This window comes from Eutrigla gurnardus (genome assembly GCF_963514095.1).
Source record: "Eutrigla gurnardus genome assembly, chromosome: 19".
NCBI lineage: Eukaryota > Metazoa > Chordata > Actinopteri > Perciformes > Triglidae > Eutrigla > Eutrigla gurnardus.
This window is the reverse complement of record NC_139930.1, coordinates 13,528,750-13,549,792: the sequence shown is the minus strand read 5'-3', so window position 1 is coordinate 13,549,792 and position 21,043 is coordinate 13,528,750. Positions and strand designations below refer to the sequence as shown.

Below are 21,043 nucleotides of genomic sequence, written 5' to 3'. Positions count from 1 at the left end.
GTACAGTTTAAACCCAGTAATTGCATTCCAGTTAATAACGCTGCAGTTCGACAGTCTTACCGGGAGTTGCATGAGTCTCGGCGGCAGACTGCTCGGAGACGCAGGCCGGCTGGTTTGGAAGTGTGGTGAGGCCGCCAAGGGAGAGTCGTCTTAATTACTTGGCGGGAATCACGTGGTCATCAGGTGTGTGCACCGACGTGTGGACTTCGTGGTGAGGAGGACAGCACATCTGGGCAACTGCGTGCAGCAGCCAGGGCTGATGTTGATGCTCAGTTAACAGCTCCCCACTGCAACACTGCTCGCTGCTCGTTAGACCACATTCTTTATTTACACAACGAAGGAAGTGACGCAGCAAGTGGACTAATAGTAATTAGTAGGTTAGATAATTGATTACTTTGGCAATTAAGAATCATTGATTACATTTTAATGAATAGTGTAATCAATCGAAGGGAATGCTATTATTTATTAGAAGTAGAAGTAGATCACTTACCAAAGAATTCAAAAGAATTCAGAACAACTTCATTACTCATCACTGTGGGTAACAATGGCCGACAGATGGAGTTTGGGTTCTAGCACTAAAACAAAGAACAAAACAAAACAAAAAAAATAACTAAAATAAAATAAACAAATAAATAAATAAAATAAAATATCTCCTTGACGGTTGAGCCAGATAAGTCTTCACATAGGCCTTTGACTGTGGCTTGTTGCACTTATGCACCACAGATGATTCTAATAAAGGCATTTGCAGCTCCTGCAGAATTAGACAGGGATAAAAAGAGATAAAGCTGTAGAGAACAAAGCTCCATGGCAGGAGTCATTAATCATTGGTGCATCAGCTGTGGTCCACATATCCAAGGCCTACTTTAGTGCACATTAACTACAGAGGTTGTGATAAGAGTGAGATAATAGGTGTGTCACAATGGGATTTACTCGCAGTGCATTCACAGGTGTGATTTCGGCCTTTATTTACCAAGTGCATGAAAGATATGAGTTACCTCATTAAGAGTGGATTTTACCAGAAATTGAATGTGAATAAAATGAAATAAACAACAACAAGCAGTCTTATATTTTCAGCAGGAGGAACCACCACCAGAGGGCAGCAAAGAGTATCGGACTGTGCTCTGTGTGGTTCACAAACCTTCTTCCCTGAGATGTTTTTATTCATTAACATCTAAAACAACACACAGTAGGATGTGACAGCACTTGTGGACACAAAAGGAGGAAAAAAGACGATAGTCTGATGAGGTAGCCTACAAAACACACTCGCTCGTTATGCGTACATTCACAAAAAGCAACAGTGAAGATGAGGAAGAAAATGCATACTTGTGAGTGACTCAGGAAATGTGCAGGAAATAGATGTGGGACTATTTTTGCACAAAATATTAGCGGATTTTAAGTGTACAATATAAACGGTATGGTTCCCTGTTGACTTTAGCTGCAAAATGGCAAGTTTAACCAAAATGAAGGATGATAAACTTTATTTTATAGACCTGTAGTGCAATAACTTTTAGACAGGCAAACAATATGTAATGTAATGAGTTTAGCCGTACACAACATACAATACAAACAATGATACAGTATGGAAAAGTCTGCCATGCATCCCATTTAGAGGGTTGTGAAAAACTGCTCATGTGGTCATAGGTTACATTCATATAAAATCCTGTCGCTTAAATATACAGTCGAGTTTCTTTAACCGTAAAAACCATGAAAGAAAACAGCCACACAGAGGAGGATGATGGCGTTGGCGTTGACAACGTTCCTCCAAAGAGGCCTCTCCGTGGTGTCTGTGAGCTTCTTCTGCAGCTCCGCCTGCTCTTCTGCACTCAACGCAGGACCTCTTTGCTGCTCCAGACCACAGAAGCACATCACCGCCTTCTTGCACAAGCCTGGTTCCTCTTCGGGCTCTGTGATGGAAGAGGCAAAGGCGATGATGAAAATCTGCTTGTTTGTGCGTGTATATATACATATATATATCCTGTATGTCTGGTAATTACCCTCCATGTCCATTTTGTTGGATTCTTGGTTGTCAATCCAGTCATCCTGTTCAAGGTCCACCCTCTCTTCCGTACGGTTCCTGAGGCTCCAGCACAGTCGATATAACTAGACAAGTAACACAACGTTTAAAAAGTTGCTCATTGCCTTTCAGTGATGTACAGGAGGTTAATAATGCATCCAGCCTAACTCACATAGGTCACTTACATGCTTGTCATCGATGGGTTTGGTCATGAGGGAGACTCCCAGGATGATGATACAGGAGATGACAAACAGGATGATGGAAAAGTAGAGGTAGTGGACTCCGCATATGATGGTGGGACAGTTACTGGGGTGAACGCAGCTGCCTGTCCCATAAGCGAACTCAGCAATCATCCTGGACAGGCCGATGAGCAGGCCGATCCCGAGGCCATAAAAAGCACCCTGAGGAAAGGAGAAGGTAGGGAAACCATCAGAAGTTGTATTATCAAGCAGTCTGAGGGTGGTGCATGGCAACATGCCCGCAATGCTAAACACATGGAGTTTTTTAGAGAGTGTCACTATCTAAGTAAAGTCTGATAGTGGTGCTGGATGAAAACTGGCTTCTCCCTCTGGGGACCATGAATGTATCTGCCAGATGTCATGTCAATGCATCTGCTAGTTTTTCAGATATTTCAGTCTGGAATAAAGTGGTGAACCGACCAACCCAACGAAATAAATCCAAATAGCATTCTGTGAAATATACATAATGCAGATTGCACAACAAGTCATGGCCATTTTTGAACAAGAACCCGGGGGCAGGAGAAATGAGCTGTTTGTCAGATTATATAATCCTCCGCACTGTCTTTTGTGAATGTGTCTGGTGATTGTGTGAAGCAGCTGATGACTGACGGATCAGCTGATGGTGTACATGACAGCAGTGTTTGTCTGAGATGATATGACGATGATGAGAGTGCGAGCCATATCAACAGGGGCTTCATGTCGACCCCACCTTATAAAAGAAAGCCTTATGACCCGAGTCCCACTTTTTCAGATCACATAACACGTATCAAGTGATTCAACTGCTTTATGGTCAGAAGACTCCAGATTTCACAAGAAGAACCTTGTTGCCAGAAGACCTTTGACCAATAATTGCTTCAGATCTTTATAATGGACGGCTTTTTACCACACACACAAAAGCCTTATTATCCACACTAGCATACAGCCACACGGCTTGGCACTACGGATGGAAACGTCTATCGGCCTGTTAGTCATGAAGTGTCATGCCATTTGATATTCATGGTGATCCCCCGACTTTAGCACCACAGTAAGGTTCACAAGTGTAGTTTCGAGTGAAATGTCCATTGGATGCTATGAAGTTAAACATTCATGTCTCACTCAGGATAAATCGAAATCTGGCTGGAAATCCCCAGCGTTGTCAACTTGTACCGTCATCAATGTGAACCTTGTACCTGCTTAACATCGGCATGTTAGCATTGTCACCTTTCAAAGCCCCGCGTACACAGCTGCTAGCATTGCTGTAGACTCAGAGAAATATTGACATGAATTGAAAGGTGTTAATAAAAGATGATGCTCGAACTCACAGACTCATTGACACGCTTGCAGAAGATGGCGAGCATGAAGACAGCAGCAACGGGTGGCGTCAGGTAGCTGGTGATGGACTGGATGTAGTCAAAGAGCTGACCGCTCTGGGCCGATTGCACCACGGGGATCCACGCGATGCTCACGCCAATCAGGGCCAAGATGAACACTCTATACAGAGTCAAAGAAAGTGCCACTAACAGGAATTCCTTCATCATCATGAATCAACCTGAACTCTAATGTGTTTTACCTCCCGGCGATCATGAGTTCCCTCTCACTGGCCGAGCGGCGAATCTTAGTGTAGATGTCCATTGTGAAGAGAGTACTGGCGCTGTTGAAGATGGAGGTAAGCGAGCTCATCAGAGAGGCCATCATCACTGACAGCATGAGGCCGCGCAGACCTGAAAACCGATGGAACAACGCATTCAAATGGGGAAAGACGACTTGGGCTGCCGTTTGCATTGTCAGCTCACGAGACGAAGGTCTCACCGTTTGGCATGAGATCCACCACCAGTTTGGGATAAGCAATGTTGGTGCAGCCCACGCTGGCACCGCAGTATTTTACACATTCATCCGGGTCCACGCACGCCACCTCGTCTAGAATGAAATGGATGACATCGGTAGGATTTTAAAGAAATCCACTATTTCAGCTGGTGAGCCTGCTTCAGCCAACACCAGTCACATTATAGACCAGTGTATGTTCCACCTGGGTAGAGGATCCGGCTGATCATCCCGGGGAAAACCATGAGGAACATGGGCAGCAGCTTCAGGTAGCCACACAAGATACAGCCCGCCTTAACGTGTGATAGATTCTTAGCTGAGAGGCAGCGCTGGACAATCACCTACAGGAGAACGACAGGTCACAGACGGGAAAGGGTCAGTAGTGCTACGATACAATCAGTCAACAGCATAAATGGTGGTAGTCAGGTTTTAATGGACTCAAGCCTCTATTTCAGGTTAGGTTAGCTGGATTTCAATTAGCATGGAGATCCAGCACCAGCCTGTTCATCTTATCTCCATCTCTGGGTGTGCATTATGGTCTACCTAAAAGCATGTCACTCATCTCACTGTAGGCCACCTCAGACCGCTTGAAGTGAGTTTTGCAAAAACAGCCAAGATTAAGGTGCATTAAGGTGGATCAACAATATTGCCACTTCGGTGGACTGACCTGATCTGTGCACCAGTACCAGGTGGCCTGGATAGTGAGTCCGAACACGAGGCCGGGCCAAGGCAGGTCTCCTGTGATCGCGTTCCTAAAGATGTGGAAGGAGTCGGCCCGAGGCTCGTAGCAGCTCTCACTGATGTTGGCGGTGATGGAAGGGACGGACTCCATGTAGCGCAGCTGAAAGCTTTCATAACCTCCCACCTTATTGAAAGCTGCACATGTGTAGGTTAGACTTACGTAAAATAATTGTCAATGTCACATTCATGATTTGTCTTGTCACAACAAATAACAAACACTTATTTAAAAAAAAAGGAAAATACCATATTACCAAAGCCCATGAGGATGAATGATCCGACAACCATGATGATGGTCTGTAAGGTGTCTGTGTAGATCACTGCAGCCAGTCCACCTGAGAAGTATGTGATGTTATCAGAATATTCTATGCTTCCTTTTTTTTATTCAAAATGTTAATGCTATTCACTAATGAATGTAACTGATCTCATTGGAGAGAACCGTGTTTCAGTTTGTTGTTTCTCCAAAGTTCAGATTGTGCGTTATTACAAAACAGCAACAGCAGAGCATTCCTGCTTATCACAGTTCACAGGTAATTACCCACGAGTCGCCACTAGACAGGAGCTCTATATATGGTCTGGAGAAGACTTTACCCTCAGTCATGGTGCCAGATAAGACTTTGTTAATTTATGAGTTTGGTGGTAAAGGAGGGGAGTGCATCCTCTGCGACAGACCTGTGACAGTGTACAGGGCAGTAATCAATAGTAGCATGACAACAGCAAGGTAGATGTTCAACCCGAGGGCCTGGTTGATAAAAATGGCGCCAGAGAACATGTCTGCCTGAATGGAGAAGAGTGGAGGAAACCCATCAGTTCAATCAATAACAGTACATTGTTGACATAGAGGATGTGACTCAGGGTTAAAATGTGGCGACTTACTGAGATCTTTGTGAAAACATAGAGGAAGAGCGACAGCACGGAGAGATAGATGCGAATACGTTGTCCTCCAAAGCGCTTCTTCAGGTACTCGGGCATGGTGACCACCTACACACATCCATAATCAATGTTTTTCTCCTCTAATGTTGCTGTTTTTTATGACCCTCCTCAAAGTGTTTTATATGTCCAACGCGTGTGTTCTGTTTACCCCGGCTTTTATGTAGATGGGCACGAAGAGCCATCCCAGAATGACGACCACTATGAGAGCCTGAAACATACAAGGACACAACCGACAAATAGTCAATGCCACCGATTTGCTCGAAAAATGCTCCTATAAAGATAAAGTTGCCTTCTGTTGTCTTTGCGTATCCCCTGCAGGGGAAGCAGCGTTCCTGATAACCTGCACTTATCAGCTCGTCTGACAGCGATAACTGATCATATCTGTCAGAGTTGAGCAACTCATTTGTGTGAGAAGTCATCGTGGTACAACAGACACGGTACTCACGTTCCACTCAAATCCACCGATGGCGATCCCCGCAGCTGCAGCTGTCCCGGCGATTCCTACAAAGTGGCCGCTGCCAATGTTGCTGGCAAACAGTGATGCTCCGATCTGTGGGGTCACATTTATAAATAATGTGCACAACTTCTAAGATTCTCAAGATTCTCAAATGACTATGCCTTGTTGATTTTGTTATGTCTGTGTAATAGATCATTTATAGATAACGTGATATCATATTTGAGCACAAAAAATGAAACCCTCCCATCAGTCAACATGATATACCCACCGGCCACCACACCATACTCCTCCCCGCCAGGAAGAAGCCGCCGACTGTGGCTCGGTTGGTTCGGACCATAGCCTGCAACAGGACGAAAAGCAAACAATGACAATCACTACACATGCGGTTAATGATTTCATTTCATTTTATGTGATAAATAAGAGTGAAAGAACGAAATCCCAGCATACGGCTCAACAATAATCACAGTATTTTACTCATCATGAATGTTTTTTTTTAAAGTGTGCATTCCCCAAATGTTAAGTTTGGGAATGCAAGTAAGTTATTAATTGTGAAGCAGGTTGTTGAGTAAGAAGCTGTGATTGCGCAGTAAAAGTCCACTCCATGTGTGTTAGTGTGTTGTTATGAGGGGCTACGAAACAAGGCCTTGTTGCATGAACATGAACAATTATTATCCTCCAAATCATTACATCTTCTCTTGTTGCTCAATAGAGAAAGACTTCTTCTTTTGATGATTGACGTAAAACAGACTCTCAGTTAACTATTCACAGAGAAGAAGGTTTTGGAAGAAAAGCCAAGTGAACGACTCACCCATATTCCAACAGCCAAGACGACCACAAAGTAGATCACGATGACGGAGATGTCCGCTGCGTTGTTCAGAGCCACGGAGGCCGTGCCGTTCCTTGCATTGCTCCTTATCAAGGAGAATCCATAATAATCCTGAGACATTTTGCCGAGAGGGTGAGCAGAGAACAGGAGTGCTGCCCGAGTAGCTCCTCTTTGACTGAAGCACCTGCTCTTATGTACCTTTGCTGGAGGTGTGTGTGTGTGTTTGAGTGTGTGTGTTTGAGTGTGGGAAAAATGGGGGGCTGGGAGGGAGAGTGTGTTTATATAATGAACCACCAGATATTGTGTTGGGCTGAAAGTGTATCTGCAAATTACTGTGTTTGTAAGAAAAAAAGAAGATATTGGTTAAAATGTGTTTAAACCTTTCAGCAATAAAAAGAAAATATGTTGTTAATGATCAACCCATAAGGAAATACCGTCAAGTGAAGAAACAGGTGGACGTGCAAAGGATCTACAGACGTCATCGGCACTGCAAGTCAACTTAAATCAGTCCACACATGGGCAGATATGTCACTCATACTGTATGTACACTTATATATGTTATCGTTGAATCAAAGAAAAGTCTTTAATTTTCACCTATAGAAATATTTTATCATTTACTGTAAGTTCAAAAAGGTATTTTCTCCTTTACTGTAAGTGCAGTACAAATGAAAGGCACTTAACGTAACTCCACCCACAGTTAACAGATTATCCTTGAAGACATGAGTGGTTTGTGGGTTAATTATTAGTCCAAAGGCCAATGTTTATGGAGGGACAATGGAAACTGGAAAATAGATATTACTACAGTAGATGCCATAAAATGTATGATTCCTGACAAAAAAATGAATGAATGTAGAAGAAAATAAAGAAGGTACTGTAAGCAGCCACTGGGTGTCTCTACAGGACACTGAAAGAAATCTAATTCAGGTGAGATATTTAGGGGTAGTATTCACCTATATATATAATAAGCATATTGTACTTCACATTTATGCTGCTACTTCAAACCCACTACATTTCAGAGGTGTCTATTGTTTATTTTATGCCCCTCAATTGATTTGATACGAATAGTTACAGCTACTTTGTTGATTAATAATAATACAACATATAATCAACAAATACATTATAATGTATTATTATAGATTAAGTAATAATAAAATGTGTTTTCTGACATGGGTTAGGCTGCATATATCTTTACTTTTGATACTTTAGTATGGCTACCTTGACTTCTCCATCCACTGTGTGATGTATTTAATGTGTATATGGAGGTTTTATATGTTGTGTAGCAATAAAGTAATAAGACTAAAATGAAAACATTGCCTATAAAAACTGCTGCTACAGGTTTTCACATATAGCTATAAGCAACAACCTTATCTCACCCTTATTCTAATCTGACATAATGAAGAGAGTAATTTAATAATAAATCCTGTAATTAAATTGCTTAAAGGAATTATCACCTAAAAAAGCAGCATCTAGATTGTACCCAGTAAGCTGTGATTGGTTTGTTGAAGGCTGTTTTATTGAATTTCATTCGGCGTAGCGAACACTGTTGCAGCTCGGTGTACAGGTTTATTTAACCTCCAGTTAATTCACCTTACTCTTGGCAGATCCAGCAGTAACCCAGCTGTTCCAGGCACAAAATCCAATCTGCATCGCATTTCATACACCAACCTAACCGTCTTTCACCACCTCTGCCCCAGTGAGTCCAGACTGCTTCGACCCATTGAATTGCTGCTCGCAGCCTTATCTATCATTATAATGCTGACATCCACAGCCAAGGTTATAGTGCTCTGTCACAGCTGATGCTGTGGGGAAACAGCAGAGGAGAAAATAGGAGAGGAAATGTTTTTGTTAATGCGCCGGCATAATGGAAAAGGATTGGTAAAATGGTTTTGTATGGTAGAAATATTAAATATGTATGTGATAGACCATTTAAAGTGTAAAATTAGATTGGGAACATATTATAGGTTATATTAAACATTTAGTTTTTTTATTATTAATAATAACTGATTACTTTCAGGGCTGTTCGTGTGCTACAAAAACAGCAGATGAATTCATGTTTGTATATATTATAGTGATGTAGAATTATAATCATTATGAACTGCAACAAAATAAAGTGTGCATTATTCCCAGATCAGGAAGGGGAGGGCATCAAATGAAAAGAGATTTTTTTTTTTCATTTATTTATTCAACACAGAGAGGTTTGTGTTGTGTTAATGATTCACATCAAAAAGGCTGAATAAAGATGAAACAGCGCCGAACCATTACAGTGACCACCAAAGCCCGCCACAGAAATGTTACACACGGGAGATGTGATGGAGTGAGATGTGGGAGTTACCAGACTGGTTTTGTTACAAATGGCTGCTTGAAATCTCTAAATGGGGACAATCAATATCCACTTGAATGAGAATCAATCACTGGAATGAGGCCAATGCTCTGAGGGGATTAAGGCTTGGTCACACCCGCTGATTTCGGTCCTGATTTTAACCTCGAGAGGAGCCCTTGGTCCTCTAATGTCTCCAGACAGGTCAAGATTTTCTCAGACTTATTTGATTGTTTGTGTGACACAGTTTATTTCTCACCCAAGACTGAAATCTGATACTTTTACTTCTACTTTTACCACCATCTTACAAACACCTCACCCAGAAGGCTTTTCAAAGCGATCCATACTTCTAAACTCATTAACAGTACAAATGTCAGATGGGATAAATAACCTTTTTCAAGCAAATTTAAAGTCTTTGCAAGTCTGTTGACTTTCATGACATATAGATGGAAACCATTGATTGCTATGACATTCAATGCAAAGTGCATAAACATCCTTGAAAACCTTTTTTCCTATATTTATGGAAACTAATAACGTGTAATAACAAGTATGGCATAAAATATGACATTTCTTTGTGCCAGCTGTATATCCAGAAGAATCAAAAGCGTATCTGTTTACCTGCACTGGTTTCACCTCTTTTAAATAAATCTCATGCACACAATTTAATTACAAATACATCTTGTGGTCCACAAACTGAAAAAAACCCACCTAGAGGCTGATATCTAACAACAGATTGAAGAAAACATTAACCATATAAGAGTGATGAGCCAGAGTTCAATTGTAGGCCAACATAAGTGATGTGCATTCAAGAGTTGTAATCACAACACTATCTCTGGGCACGGATCCATATTTAGTAACGGGGGCATCGTGACCACAAGTCCTGACGAAGACTGCTGGGTTTTCACCTGTGGAGCTGCTGATGTCATACGTGGGAGGAGAGACGGGTGAAAGAAGGCTTCAGTGTGATCAGCTGGAGCCTGTACACCTGTTACAGTTTAGAAGTGAGACTCGACAACTGGGACATGTACTGAATCTTCACCAACCAACACCCCTCACATTCAACACTAAGGGTTACAGAAAAGGGAGGAAACATCCTCCTCGGAGCGCTGGTTCTTTCAAAGTGGCAATTTCGACTTGTCACACACAGGTGGAGCTCGTAACGTTGTTAATTGCTGCATTGGAAGTTGCTGGAACTGAGACATCGTTAAGGTTATTGGTTTCACCTGTGCCTCTCCTGCTGTGAAAAGTCCAAATGTCTGCTGTTTAGAAGTCCTATAACTGTCCTGGGAACAAGATTTATCTAAGATTTATCCAGAACAAAACAAATTCAAACTATGATTCAGTCTCGCTTTAGGCCAGCCGGAGAACATTTGTGTGTCTGGTGTCGAAAAAGCTAAAGCTTCATTTGCACATTTTAATTGCGCAGCAGAAAAAAACGAATAAAAAAAACCAACTGTAGGATGTGTCAGCCACAAGGTGGCACAGTAGTACAATCATGCAGAAATGGTGCATCACTGTGATGTGAGGGAGAAGAATACGTTTCTAAATATTACATCATTCCATTAACTATACTGCCTTATGTATGTTTAAATGGTAGGTCAGAGGCTGGGCAGCCACTCGGCACCAGATTTAGTAGCTATGTAGGCACTTCCGACTGAGTAAAGCTCAGCTGATATCTAATATATTAATTATTCATTCATTCAGTCATTAATGGCTGTGCAGAGAGGTGTAAATCATTGAGTGTGTAGGCAGTCCCTTTCAAACACCATATCTCTGTATGAAAATAAATCTTTTCTGCCTGAAACAGGTAGAAGTTTGCAGTTTTAAATTTGCTAATGAGTTGCTGTCTTTTGCACTGCTGTCTTTTCTGCTGTCGTTTCTCTGTTTCTTAGTCTCTAATGTGTCCAGTAAGTCCAGTTTAACGTACACGTTTTTTTTTCTGGGGAAAACCGAGAATGTAATATTTGTGTGACCTTTTGTTACCTACCGCTTACCTTCGTCCAAGCGTATCCCCTGTAATGACGTAATGACGTCAGTTGTTCAAGCACATAAAATAAATGTGAATAAACCAGCACATATCAAGTCAATCCCCAGCCTGAGTTTCTTATCGATATTTAATAAGTATGTTATGTTATGCCAGAGGGCAAAACATTACATGGTGTCAGAAATAGAGGATTACGTATAGCAAGCGGACATGGATGCATACGGTGTTTCAGTTCCAAGAATGGACTGGGAGTCTACAAACTTACCTGAAGCATGGCAACGTTTTCGACAGACAACGGAGCTGATGTTCAAGGGACCCCTGCGTCGGAAGACAGAGGAAGAGAAATGTAGCTACCTTGCTGTGGATAGGAGAAAAAGGGCGTGACGTCTTCAATACGTGGTCGATCACCGAGGATTAGGCCAAGAAGCTGGACACGTACTACAATAAGTACAAGGAGTACATCACACCGAAAGCCAACCCCATCTATGCAAGGTACCGCTTCCACGAAAAGATGCAGGGGGAAAGTGAGCCTTTTGAACAATTCATAACGGAGCTGAAGCTATTTGTGAAATACTGTGGATACCCTGATGGCACTAGCGATTAAAAGGTCAAGGGCCGCATCGTGTTTGCCACCAACTCACCCCGGGTAAGGGAAAAACTTTTATGCCAGGGAGCTGACCTAATGTAGGAGAAAGCCAAAGACATAGCTCGTTCACATGAATTAGCTCAGCAGCAGTTGAAGTCTATGGGCCAGAGTAGCAACGCACACGAAACAGTGCACGGAATTAGCAAGAAAGCTAGCGCTAGCTACAGACGAGACGTAGCACCCGCGAATGCTACTTTTAGAAAGTGGGAAAGCTACGTTAGCAGCGCCGCTAAGACGTGTGGCTACAGTGGATGGCGCTAATTCCACCTGTCCAGCTAAAGGCAAACAATGCATCAAATGCAAGAAGCTGAACCATTTTGCAAAGGTATGCAAATCTAGCTCGTGGAATCAGACCACAAGCTCCTGGACGCAATACTGAAGAAGCCTCTGGCTGCTGCACCGCCCCGCCTACAGCGGATGAACCTCCAACTACAAAAATATGACATCCACATCATGCACCGCCCTGGAAAGGAGATACCAGTAGCTGACACACTTTTGCGTTTGGCAATCGAATACCAAGACAGTGCCCTGCAGGAAGGGATGGAGGCCCGAGTACAAACGGTCCTCAGAAGCTTGCCCATGAGCGACAAGAGGCTCACAGAAATCAAACATGAAACGGCTCAAGACACACAACTCGCCACGCTAAGAAGAGCCACACTCTCTGGTTGGCCAGACACAAGAAAACAGTGCCCACCGAGTATCCAGGAGTACTGGAACCATCAGGAGGAAATCTCACAGATGGACGGCATCATGTTTACAGGTGAGAGGATCATCGTCCCCAAAAGCTCCGGGAGGGCATGATAGAAGGCATACAAGCCAGCCACCTCGGCATAGAAAAGAGCAAATACCGTGCAAAAGACTTACTTCTGGCCTGGCATAGGGAAGCAGATCGAGGAGGCTGTTGCAACCTGCAGCATATGCCAAGAGCGCCGTAACGCAAACAGGCCAAAGACCCATACCTGAGCCTACTGGAATACCGCAACACGCCAGTAGACAACTTGAAATCGCCAGCTCAGCTACTGATGAGCAGGAGGCTACGGTCCATCCTACCTGCAACAGCAAAGCACCTGCAGCCACAGATCGCCAGTCAACAGGCTGTACACGAGAGGAGAGAGGTATGCCAACAACGTAAGCAGGTGTACTACAACAGGTCCGTCAGACCTCTGCCGCAGCTGCCCGCCGGCACACCAATCTGTTTCCGGCCGGAGGACGGATCCTGGAGACCTGCAACAGTGATCCACCGTGCACACACAGACAGGAGTTACCACATCCAAGCTGAAGAGGGTCAAACTGCCAACGCAACCGTCGGCACCTCCATGTAAGCAAAGAGACCAACACTGCAACACACCGGCCCATCAGCAAGAGACTGCTGAACCTCCAGAGACAATCAGACGGGCCGCACAATACGATCAGATTGAGAAATCAAGCCAGGACAAATTCTGGATTTGTGAATGATTGTAAAGGGTGTAGGCGGATCGCTGCCCTAAAAAAAAAAAAAAGAAATTGTTCACCTACCTGTCCTTGTAATGTGAAAAGAAACTGTTCCTGCGATGTAAAAAAACCCCAAAACTTACCTGTTCCTGCAATGTTATATGTGAAAAAAAAGAATGTTTGCACTTACCTTTCAGTACGCGTGAATGTAATACTTTATAGAGATATATTTGATACTCCTACGAATTCAAATGAGTTATTGTGTTGTAACTTTTGATGACAATCCGTTACAGAATGTTTATCTGATACTGATACGCTTATTTTTTTTTTCAGAAAAAGGGTGTGTGACTGTTTGTAACCGCTTACCAAGCGTATCCCCTGTAATGACCTAATGACGTCAGTTGTTCAAGCCCGGGGGTGAATAAACCAGCAGTAATCAAGTCGGTTGCCAGCCTGAGTTTTTTAACGGTATTTAATAAGTATGTTATGTTATGCCAGAGGGCAAAACATTACAGGGAAATCGACGTAAAATCAATTTTTAGCAAGTGGCTAACATCACGCAACATCTTATCGCAGAAATACCAGTGGAGTCGCTCAAATGTCACAGAATGTCATGTTAGCTTTGAGGATGCTAATGCTAACAGTCAAAGAAAGCTATCTGTACTCCAAACCAGCAACATGCTACCTGTCAGTCTGCTCCAGTCTGTCACCTACCTTAAACCAATTTCAGTTGTGCTTGAATTCAGGAACTTTTTCTCTGCCTCCTGCTTTCAAGGCCCAATTATCTTCGACCTTCCATACTTTTGTCTGGGAGATATCACCTCCCGAAAGACTTTCCTGGAGCTGCTGACACAATCTTTACTATTATTCTTATTATTCTTAATTCTTCCAGTGAGCAAATATTTTATGGGATTGGGATATAATGAAATTATGATGAACAAAAATACAGAAAACTCTAATTTAAAACCATCGTCCACTAGAAGCAGTGAAAATGGAAAACAGAAGAGCTAAACGAGAGCTGTCTCTCGTTGCATCAGACTCTGTTTGCAGCCACTTGGGTGTATCAGAGAACTCCGTCGTACCAAGGAACCGATCTTGCCAGTAAATTAAGGCCAAATAATAATGTTGGAACACTGGAAGGGATACACCCAACAATCTCTTGGACTTTTGTAAATGAGTCTTGGAGATGGGGTTTTATATCCAAAAGGCATCATAGAATGAAGTAACCTAGAAAATATTTTTGAATAGAAACTCAGTTCAACCCCCCCAAGTCCCCTCCTATCCCGACATCAAGTACCGTCAGTAGAAACCGTAGAGCAGACATTACATGGCAGCTTAATTAGAATTTCTTTCGAACTACAGAATCTAATCAGCTCCTCTCACAAGTAGTCCTGCCTGGCCCCAAGTTGGCCATGTATCAATTAGTATGTGGCAATGTGATTAAACACAAAATGATCTAGGAACATGCGCCACGTGACCACAAAACTGCACAAAACAATGACATTAAGTCATAATGCAGCAGCCATTTTAGGGCATTTTTGTACTCAAATTGTTTTATTTATTTATTTATTATTCTCTTTTTGCAGCAGCAGAAGCAGGAATCGCGGAATATCTCGCTATCTCCCTGTCAAAGCAGCCAGCGAGTGAGCGTGCACAATACCTGGACTCACTTTAGAAGGATAACTCGCCATATACTCTGTGACTGTCAAAAGAGGAATGTTGAAGCAGAAATAAATGGTTGGGAAGGAACAGGTGAAGAAATTTTACATCGTTTTGAATGAGATGCATTTTTTGTTATTATTAGAAGAGTATAATTCAATGCTACAATGATGAAGAAAGGTTAGGTTAGATTATGTAAGTGATAAAGAGGCATTTTTAGACTGGTGTAATAAAGTCTGGCAGGAGGGCAGATTGCCCAGAATTTGGAAGCCAGTAAGCCTATTAATTATAGGTGGATTGCTTCTCTGAAATCATATCTTTTTGAAGTAATGGAACATATGACAATGAAAGGACTTACACAGGCTGGGAATGAATCATTCCTTTAAGTGGGATCATGAAATGGAGGGTCACCATGGAAATGGAGATAAATAGAACTGGAAAATGGTTGCAGCTGCATTTTTTTCAATGTGGATAAGAATTAGGAATTACTATATAAGGGTTAGCTATTTATTGAAAATGTTATTCTGGTCAACCCGTTCAGGAGAGTCTGAAGAATGTTCTCATCTCATCAAGCCTGCACGTTGTGTAACCTTTAAAACGGCAGCTGGTTGGAGTGATGCATTTATTCAGTTATTTCCCAATTGCAGCAAAGCTTAATGAACTAAACAGAAAATAAGAGTAGACATAAATCGAGAGCAAGGAGAATGAGTGGAATCTTGGGGTGACATTAGATAGGACGCAACCTTAAGGCAATTGCCAACCACCACTACAACTTAGAAAACAGAAAAAAACAAGCTTAACATACGGAACAAACTGCCAACCACAAGACATGCTATCCTGTCGTCATGATCATGACGATGAACCACAGAAACGGCATGCCTGCAAACGATAATAAAGCATTATCTGTAGGATGTTTCTAAGATGCTGTTTTGTAACTTTATTCCTGGGATTTATTTAATACACTGGTCTATTACTGAGGCGCACTCCCCAAGTTCTTTAAACCTCTTAATACTGGTAGGTAAGTATACTGTAATACACTACTTATGAACTGTTACTAATGGTACTTTTATTTAACCAACTGTGTGATTTTTATACTGTTTTTAAGGTTTTTTTTAATTACTCTTGTACATAAATGAAACATTAATGCCGTAGACGTTTCCTCACGTCCTCCCGGTAGCGTCCGTGGTAGACACTCACCGCGGGTCCTCTCATGCAGGTCAGTAACACAGCAGGCTAACGGATTTCACCGATGCGAGTGGCTGAGGGAGCTGCTCCACAGTGAATGCCGTCAGGTAAGCTAACGTGAGCTACGCTAGCTTTTAGCTGCGCTTTTCGTCGAACACTCTTTTCCAGAATAGTCCTCCTCTAGACTCAAACACAATGCTGCCTTGACTGAACTGTCACTCTGAGACTCACTGTCCGTTTGTCTCGGCGTACGTTCCTCAACCAGCGTCTTTACTTCTCAAAGTCTTTTGCTTGACTCACGTGTCGCCGCCATACAGCTCCTCACTCCCTTCTCTCTTCTCCGTGCTCGTGACTTCTTCTCTGGTTCCGGCCGAACTCTTCCTTGATCACGGATTGGATCTCCCAAAGGTAAGTAAACTTAGACAAATTTATATTTTTACATTGAAATATTACCGTTAGATTCTTTGAACATAACAATATGTATTTCTTACAGAAAAAAATTAATTTCCCATAGGGTTACATGCATATATTATTATTATTATGAACCATAATAATAGTTTGCTAACAGATTAAACCTTCATTGCACAACATGACAATAGCCTACAATCAAAGAGTCAATGGCCTTTGATCAGGTGACAGGTGTTTCCCATAATGCCCTGGGTCTTGAAATGTTGTCTGTAGTTTACTGTTTTCAACAGCATTATGTGGATTAGAAGTTTCCGGTCAAAGTTTCATAATTGAATAAAGTTGATCACCATTGAAAGTAGTGGATTTCTGTATGAAATATAACACTGGTGTGACTGAGCCCCGACCTGCTGCCTTATTTCCATGATTCAGGCTACAAAGCACATTCAACCTCTGCTGTTAAATATCACATTTATGCGCTTGCTTCAGCGCAGGAATGTTGGCCCAAAAGTACTGTGAGATGGACTTGATCAAGGCTTTAGACATGTCCACGGCCTAGTAAGGTAGGCCTGTGTTTTTATTACATCCAGGCTACAGCGGAGAGCCTCTTTTGCTCCTATCGGCACAACAGTTACCTTGCTAGGCCTGGCATTGTTCTACTCTTCATAATATTTAATAATAATAAGCTTACTTGACTATGGAACCACAGGAGAACAAGGTGGAGAAGTATAAAGTATATGGACAGAGGTTAGGCTGCACTGTATACATGATACCAATGGAGGAAGGCTGTAGAAGATTCACTCTGTCTGTCTGTCTGTCTGCAGGGCCCGCAGTCTCCTGGCATATGTGGCTGGCACAAGAGGAGGGGTAACAAAATGACAAGAGAGCGGGGGAGAGCGAGTGGGCCTCAAGTTGGCCGTGGATGAAAGGAAATGATTTCAGCAAAACATATTTCTTCTGGGATTTTAATATTTGTGTACATTTTAACAGGCAGATAACAAAAACCTTTCACATTTAGTTAACGTGGCCGTTAATGTTGTTATCTCCAACAAATCACTAGCATAAGATGCTTAACATGTTCTGTTGGTTAGTTGGTTGGTTGGTTGGATGGATGGTTAGTCCAACATATATAGATATATAACCGGATTGCCATGACATTTTGTGCGCGCTTTCATGGTTCCTAACAAAAGATCATGGTCTAAAAAGCTCACTGGTGGGGGAGAAGGGAGTGGGATCAAGAGGGTGGAAGAGCCTCGGCTGTCACCCCCAAATTTTGAGCAGAGGACAGCGGAGGGAGGAGCGGTGCTGAGATGAGGGGAGAGCATTGAGACAAGCTTCTGCAAGTCAGAAGCAGGAGACTGGAAGTAAGACACGGTTCGCCAGAGAGAGAAAGGAGATGAGATACTAAAACTCGTCCAAGAAAGCCGGACTTATACGAATTTTCTATCAGCTGCCCTGAAGGCTCGATCATTTGATTCAACCAGGTGGTTTATAGCCGAGGAGCAGGTGGGAGCAGATAGACAGGCTTACAGGAAGGAGGGAGACAGTCCAGAGGGGATACGAGGGGGCAGGTATAAATGCTAAGGTCACTGAGGAGACACGGTGAAGGAGTCATCTGGTTGGGGTAACAAGAGGGCAATTGAGGACAGGTGGAAGAAGATAAATCACATGATATAGTTGCTGTGGTGTGAGGAAAACCAGTTTAGAAGAGATTGTATTCGGGGGAGTGTAGAGGGAAATAAGTGCCGGTCAACAAGACAGCAAAGGTCAAGAGAGGCTAATGGCAAAGTCCATGTTTTTTTTTTCTCTCTCTCTCTTTTTCCTCTTTTAGAAAACTGTCTGACTGATTCAGGAAGCCTAGAAATAGACGGGGCTGTGGAACATGCTAGGGATTATAGATATTTATTGTTTCAGAACTGTCATCGTAGAGCCAAGAAATTCTATTTGTGCCCGTGGTTGTTTGTGAACTACTTACATTTTTAGAAGTGCCCTCAATCCTTTTTTTCCTTATTAGATATTCGATGTCTCAATACAGATGACAAATCTGAGTTTGGCACGGCCCCATCTTAAATCTTACATCTATGGAAAAAGCTCTTCTGACGTTTTCAAAATCTAAAAGTAAAGACAGAATTATTTCTGCTCAGAGACCCCGAACATTATAGCGATCCGTCAGCGAAATTGCTGTGAGTGAACTAGATCCCATCCATGTTCACAAATCCGGTGGCCCAATCCTGGCATGTGGATTTCATACCAGGACACATTTTATCATGCAGTGTAATAAAAATAAAATAAAAAAAAAACACTTCTGAAACTCAGTGTATGGCTCCTTTAATGTGTTTTTTCACATACTTTTTAGAATATGTCTTCTCTAGTAAATACTGAAAGTCCAATGTATTTGAGTTAAATGTAGTATTATTGCTCATGTGATGTGTTCCAAAGAATGTTTATATGCATTTGATCCAGCATTGGTCAAATAAGATTATTTGTAATTCTGCATTTACTCAGCATTGCTGTTTGTGATAAACCATGTAAACCCAAAAAGTGTCCCATGTGAAACTTTCCCAAGCAGTAAATTTCCATTCATTCACTTTCAACATCAGCAGCTTAGCACCACCTTGTGACAAACCCCAGGCCCCACCTGTTTACCATTCATACTTCACAATGTCACTTCCTTTCTGCCTAATTCACATAAATAAATAGAGAACAGTCCCATACCTTCTTTTTTTGTTTGTTTTAGCAGCCAATCTCCCTCTGAGTTACTCATCTCTTATTGTTGGCACCGACTCCTACCACATGACAGTCACAAGGCATGATCTCATCTCCCTTTCTCAATAGTGGATTTTATTTATGGTCATCTCTCAAACAAATTCCCAGTGTTGCTGAAGTCAATGCCCCCGAATGAATCCCCCCTTAACTTTTTCACACAGTGACATACAGTAAATAAAAGATGAATAAAAACACATTTTAAAAGCTATCATCCACACAGTACTGTGTATTGTCCCCAGTTTGAAGTATGGAAAGCATTATCAACACGTTTCCTGTTACAGGTTTGTATCAGTTCTTGCATCATGCTCAATGTTGAAATTCTGTTTATGTGCAGCGGTTGTAACTTCACCACATAAATATTGCATTAAATGAAAGCTAAATTGTATGATAAGAAGGATATTTAACTTTTTAAAGAGCAAAAATGGCAAAACAACACTTTTATATGGGGGACGGACACATTAGCTGACATGTTGGTTCAGCTGGGGTTTAGGCTATAGACGAATTAGAGTGGAATCCACACGCTGTCACCTCATCACCCACAGGCCACGTTCATTCAGGAATGATTTAATTGCATACTTTATGTCCGAATTATTCTCGCCGGAGAGGCTTCATTGAACGGCAAGGACAAACACTTTTCATGTCATGGTTTTGTACACTGAGGACGGACAGCACGTCCTCTTCTTGCAAATGGTTTGATGCAGCACAACTATGAAAGAATGAGAAAAAGATCAGCAGCCGGTGCCAGTTCGTCATCTGTGAACAATCCCACCCAAAAACACATTTAAAGCACCACCACCCAAAAACACATTTACTACACCATGGAAATTTGCATAAGTTGTTTTATTCATAGTTATTGTCCTCTTTATACTTCTTGTTTTTTTAAATTGTTTTGTCTTTTGTTGAAGTGGACATCCTGTAAAGTCAAGCCTGAAGCCCTTAGCTTAGTTGTTTGCTTATAACCCTCTGAACTGAAAAGAAAGGGTAAGAGGAGGAGCGGAATGGGGGTTTCCTCCTTCTTTTTCTCCCGCTTTCTCTTTCTCTCATTTACAGTACCCCAACTTAACCTTTATTTTCATTTTGTTTGAACAAAGAGTGTACCTTACAGTATATTTACACATCATACTGATCGGCTGTTTAACAATTTCCACTTAGATAATGCAAGGAAGATTGAACTTTCAAGATTTCGCCTTTTCCTGTTTTTCTACAGTCTTGTTTTTCCCTTGATCCAATTTTTCCTCATGCTAATAGTAATCATCATCATCATCATCATCACCATCATCATCACCATCATCATCATCATCATCATCATCAGTCATCATCATCACATATTCACCGTTGCTATATCGATATAACTCTTTTCAATAGATTACTCTCTGATAACTGTACAATCGTACACAGTGTTTGACTTTTATATATATTTTTGGGAATATATTATTTAAACCTAAGAAAAGAGGAAAATGACCCCCCCCCCCAAAAAAAAAAATATATTAGTATCCCAAAGTAACAAAATCATGCATGTTTTAGTGTATTTGTCCATAAAAACAAAACAAATAATGAACATAATGGATGGGATCGTTTTTTTTTTTATTATTTACAAATTGATCTTGGCACTGTTTTTGTTGTCTCTTTGCTGGAAACTGGAA

The 21,043-nt window shown here is 41.9% G+C and overlaps 2 protein-coding genes across 2 annotated transcripts in view; one reads left to right on the top strand and one right to left on the bottom strand.

Moving 5' to 3' along the window:
- Positions 1–1,682: 1,682 nt before the first annotated feature.
- On the bottom strand, positions 1,683–7,151 carry slc5a1 (solute carrier family 5 member 1). Its single transcript, XM_084034461.1, has 15 exons — positions 6,990–7,151; positions 6,450–6,521; positions 6,170–6,274; positions 5,873–5,932; positions 5,668–5,772; positions 5,464–5,569; positions 5,046–5,126; positions 4,721–4,929; positions 4,259–4,394; positions 4,042–4,149; positions 3,803–3,953; positions 3,555–3,723; positions 2,200–2,415; positions 1,995–2,100; positions 1,683–1,904 (listed from the first exon to the last, which is right to left on the bottom strand). Exons 1-15 carry the CDS (start codon positions 7,125–7,127, stop codon positions 1,690–1,692), a joined length of 1,977 nt encoding a protein of 658 aa, XP_083890587.1. The 5' UTR covers positions 7,128–7,151; the 3' UTR covers positions 1,683–1,689.
- Positions 2,337–21,043, top strand: part of ggcx (gamma-glutamyl carboxylase) — a 198,885-nt gene continuing 180,178 nt past the window's right edge. The window contains exon 1 of the mRNA XM_084034460.1: positions 2,337–2,341. The gene's annotated coding sequence lies outside the window, so the exon portion shown is untranslated. The remainder of the gene's footprint in view (positions 2,342–21,043) is intronic.

Excerpts from the sequence above, each read along its gene's own strand:
- slc5a1 (XM_084034461.1), bottom strand. The coding sequence starts at position 7,127 with ATGTCTCAGGATTATTATGGATTCTCCTTGATAAGGAGCAATGCAAGG. Across the intron at positions 6,275-6,449 it reads GGAGTATGGTGTGGTGGCCG|ATCGGAGCATCACTGTTTGC; the intron begins GTGGGTATATCA and ends GTGACCCCACAG. Across the intron at positions 5,773-5,872 it reads CCATCTACATAAAAGCCGGG|GTGGTCACCATGCCCGAGTA; the intron begins GTAAACAGAACA and ends GGATGTGTGTAG.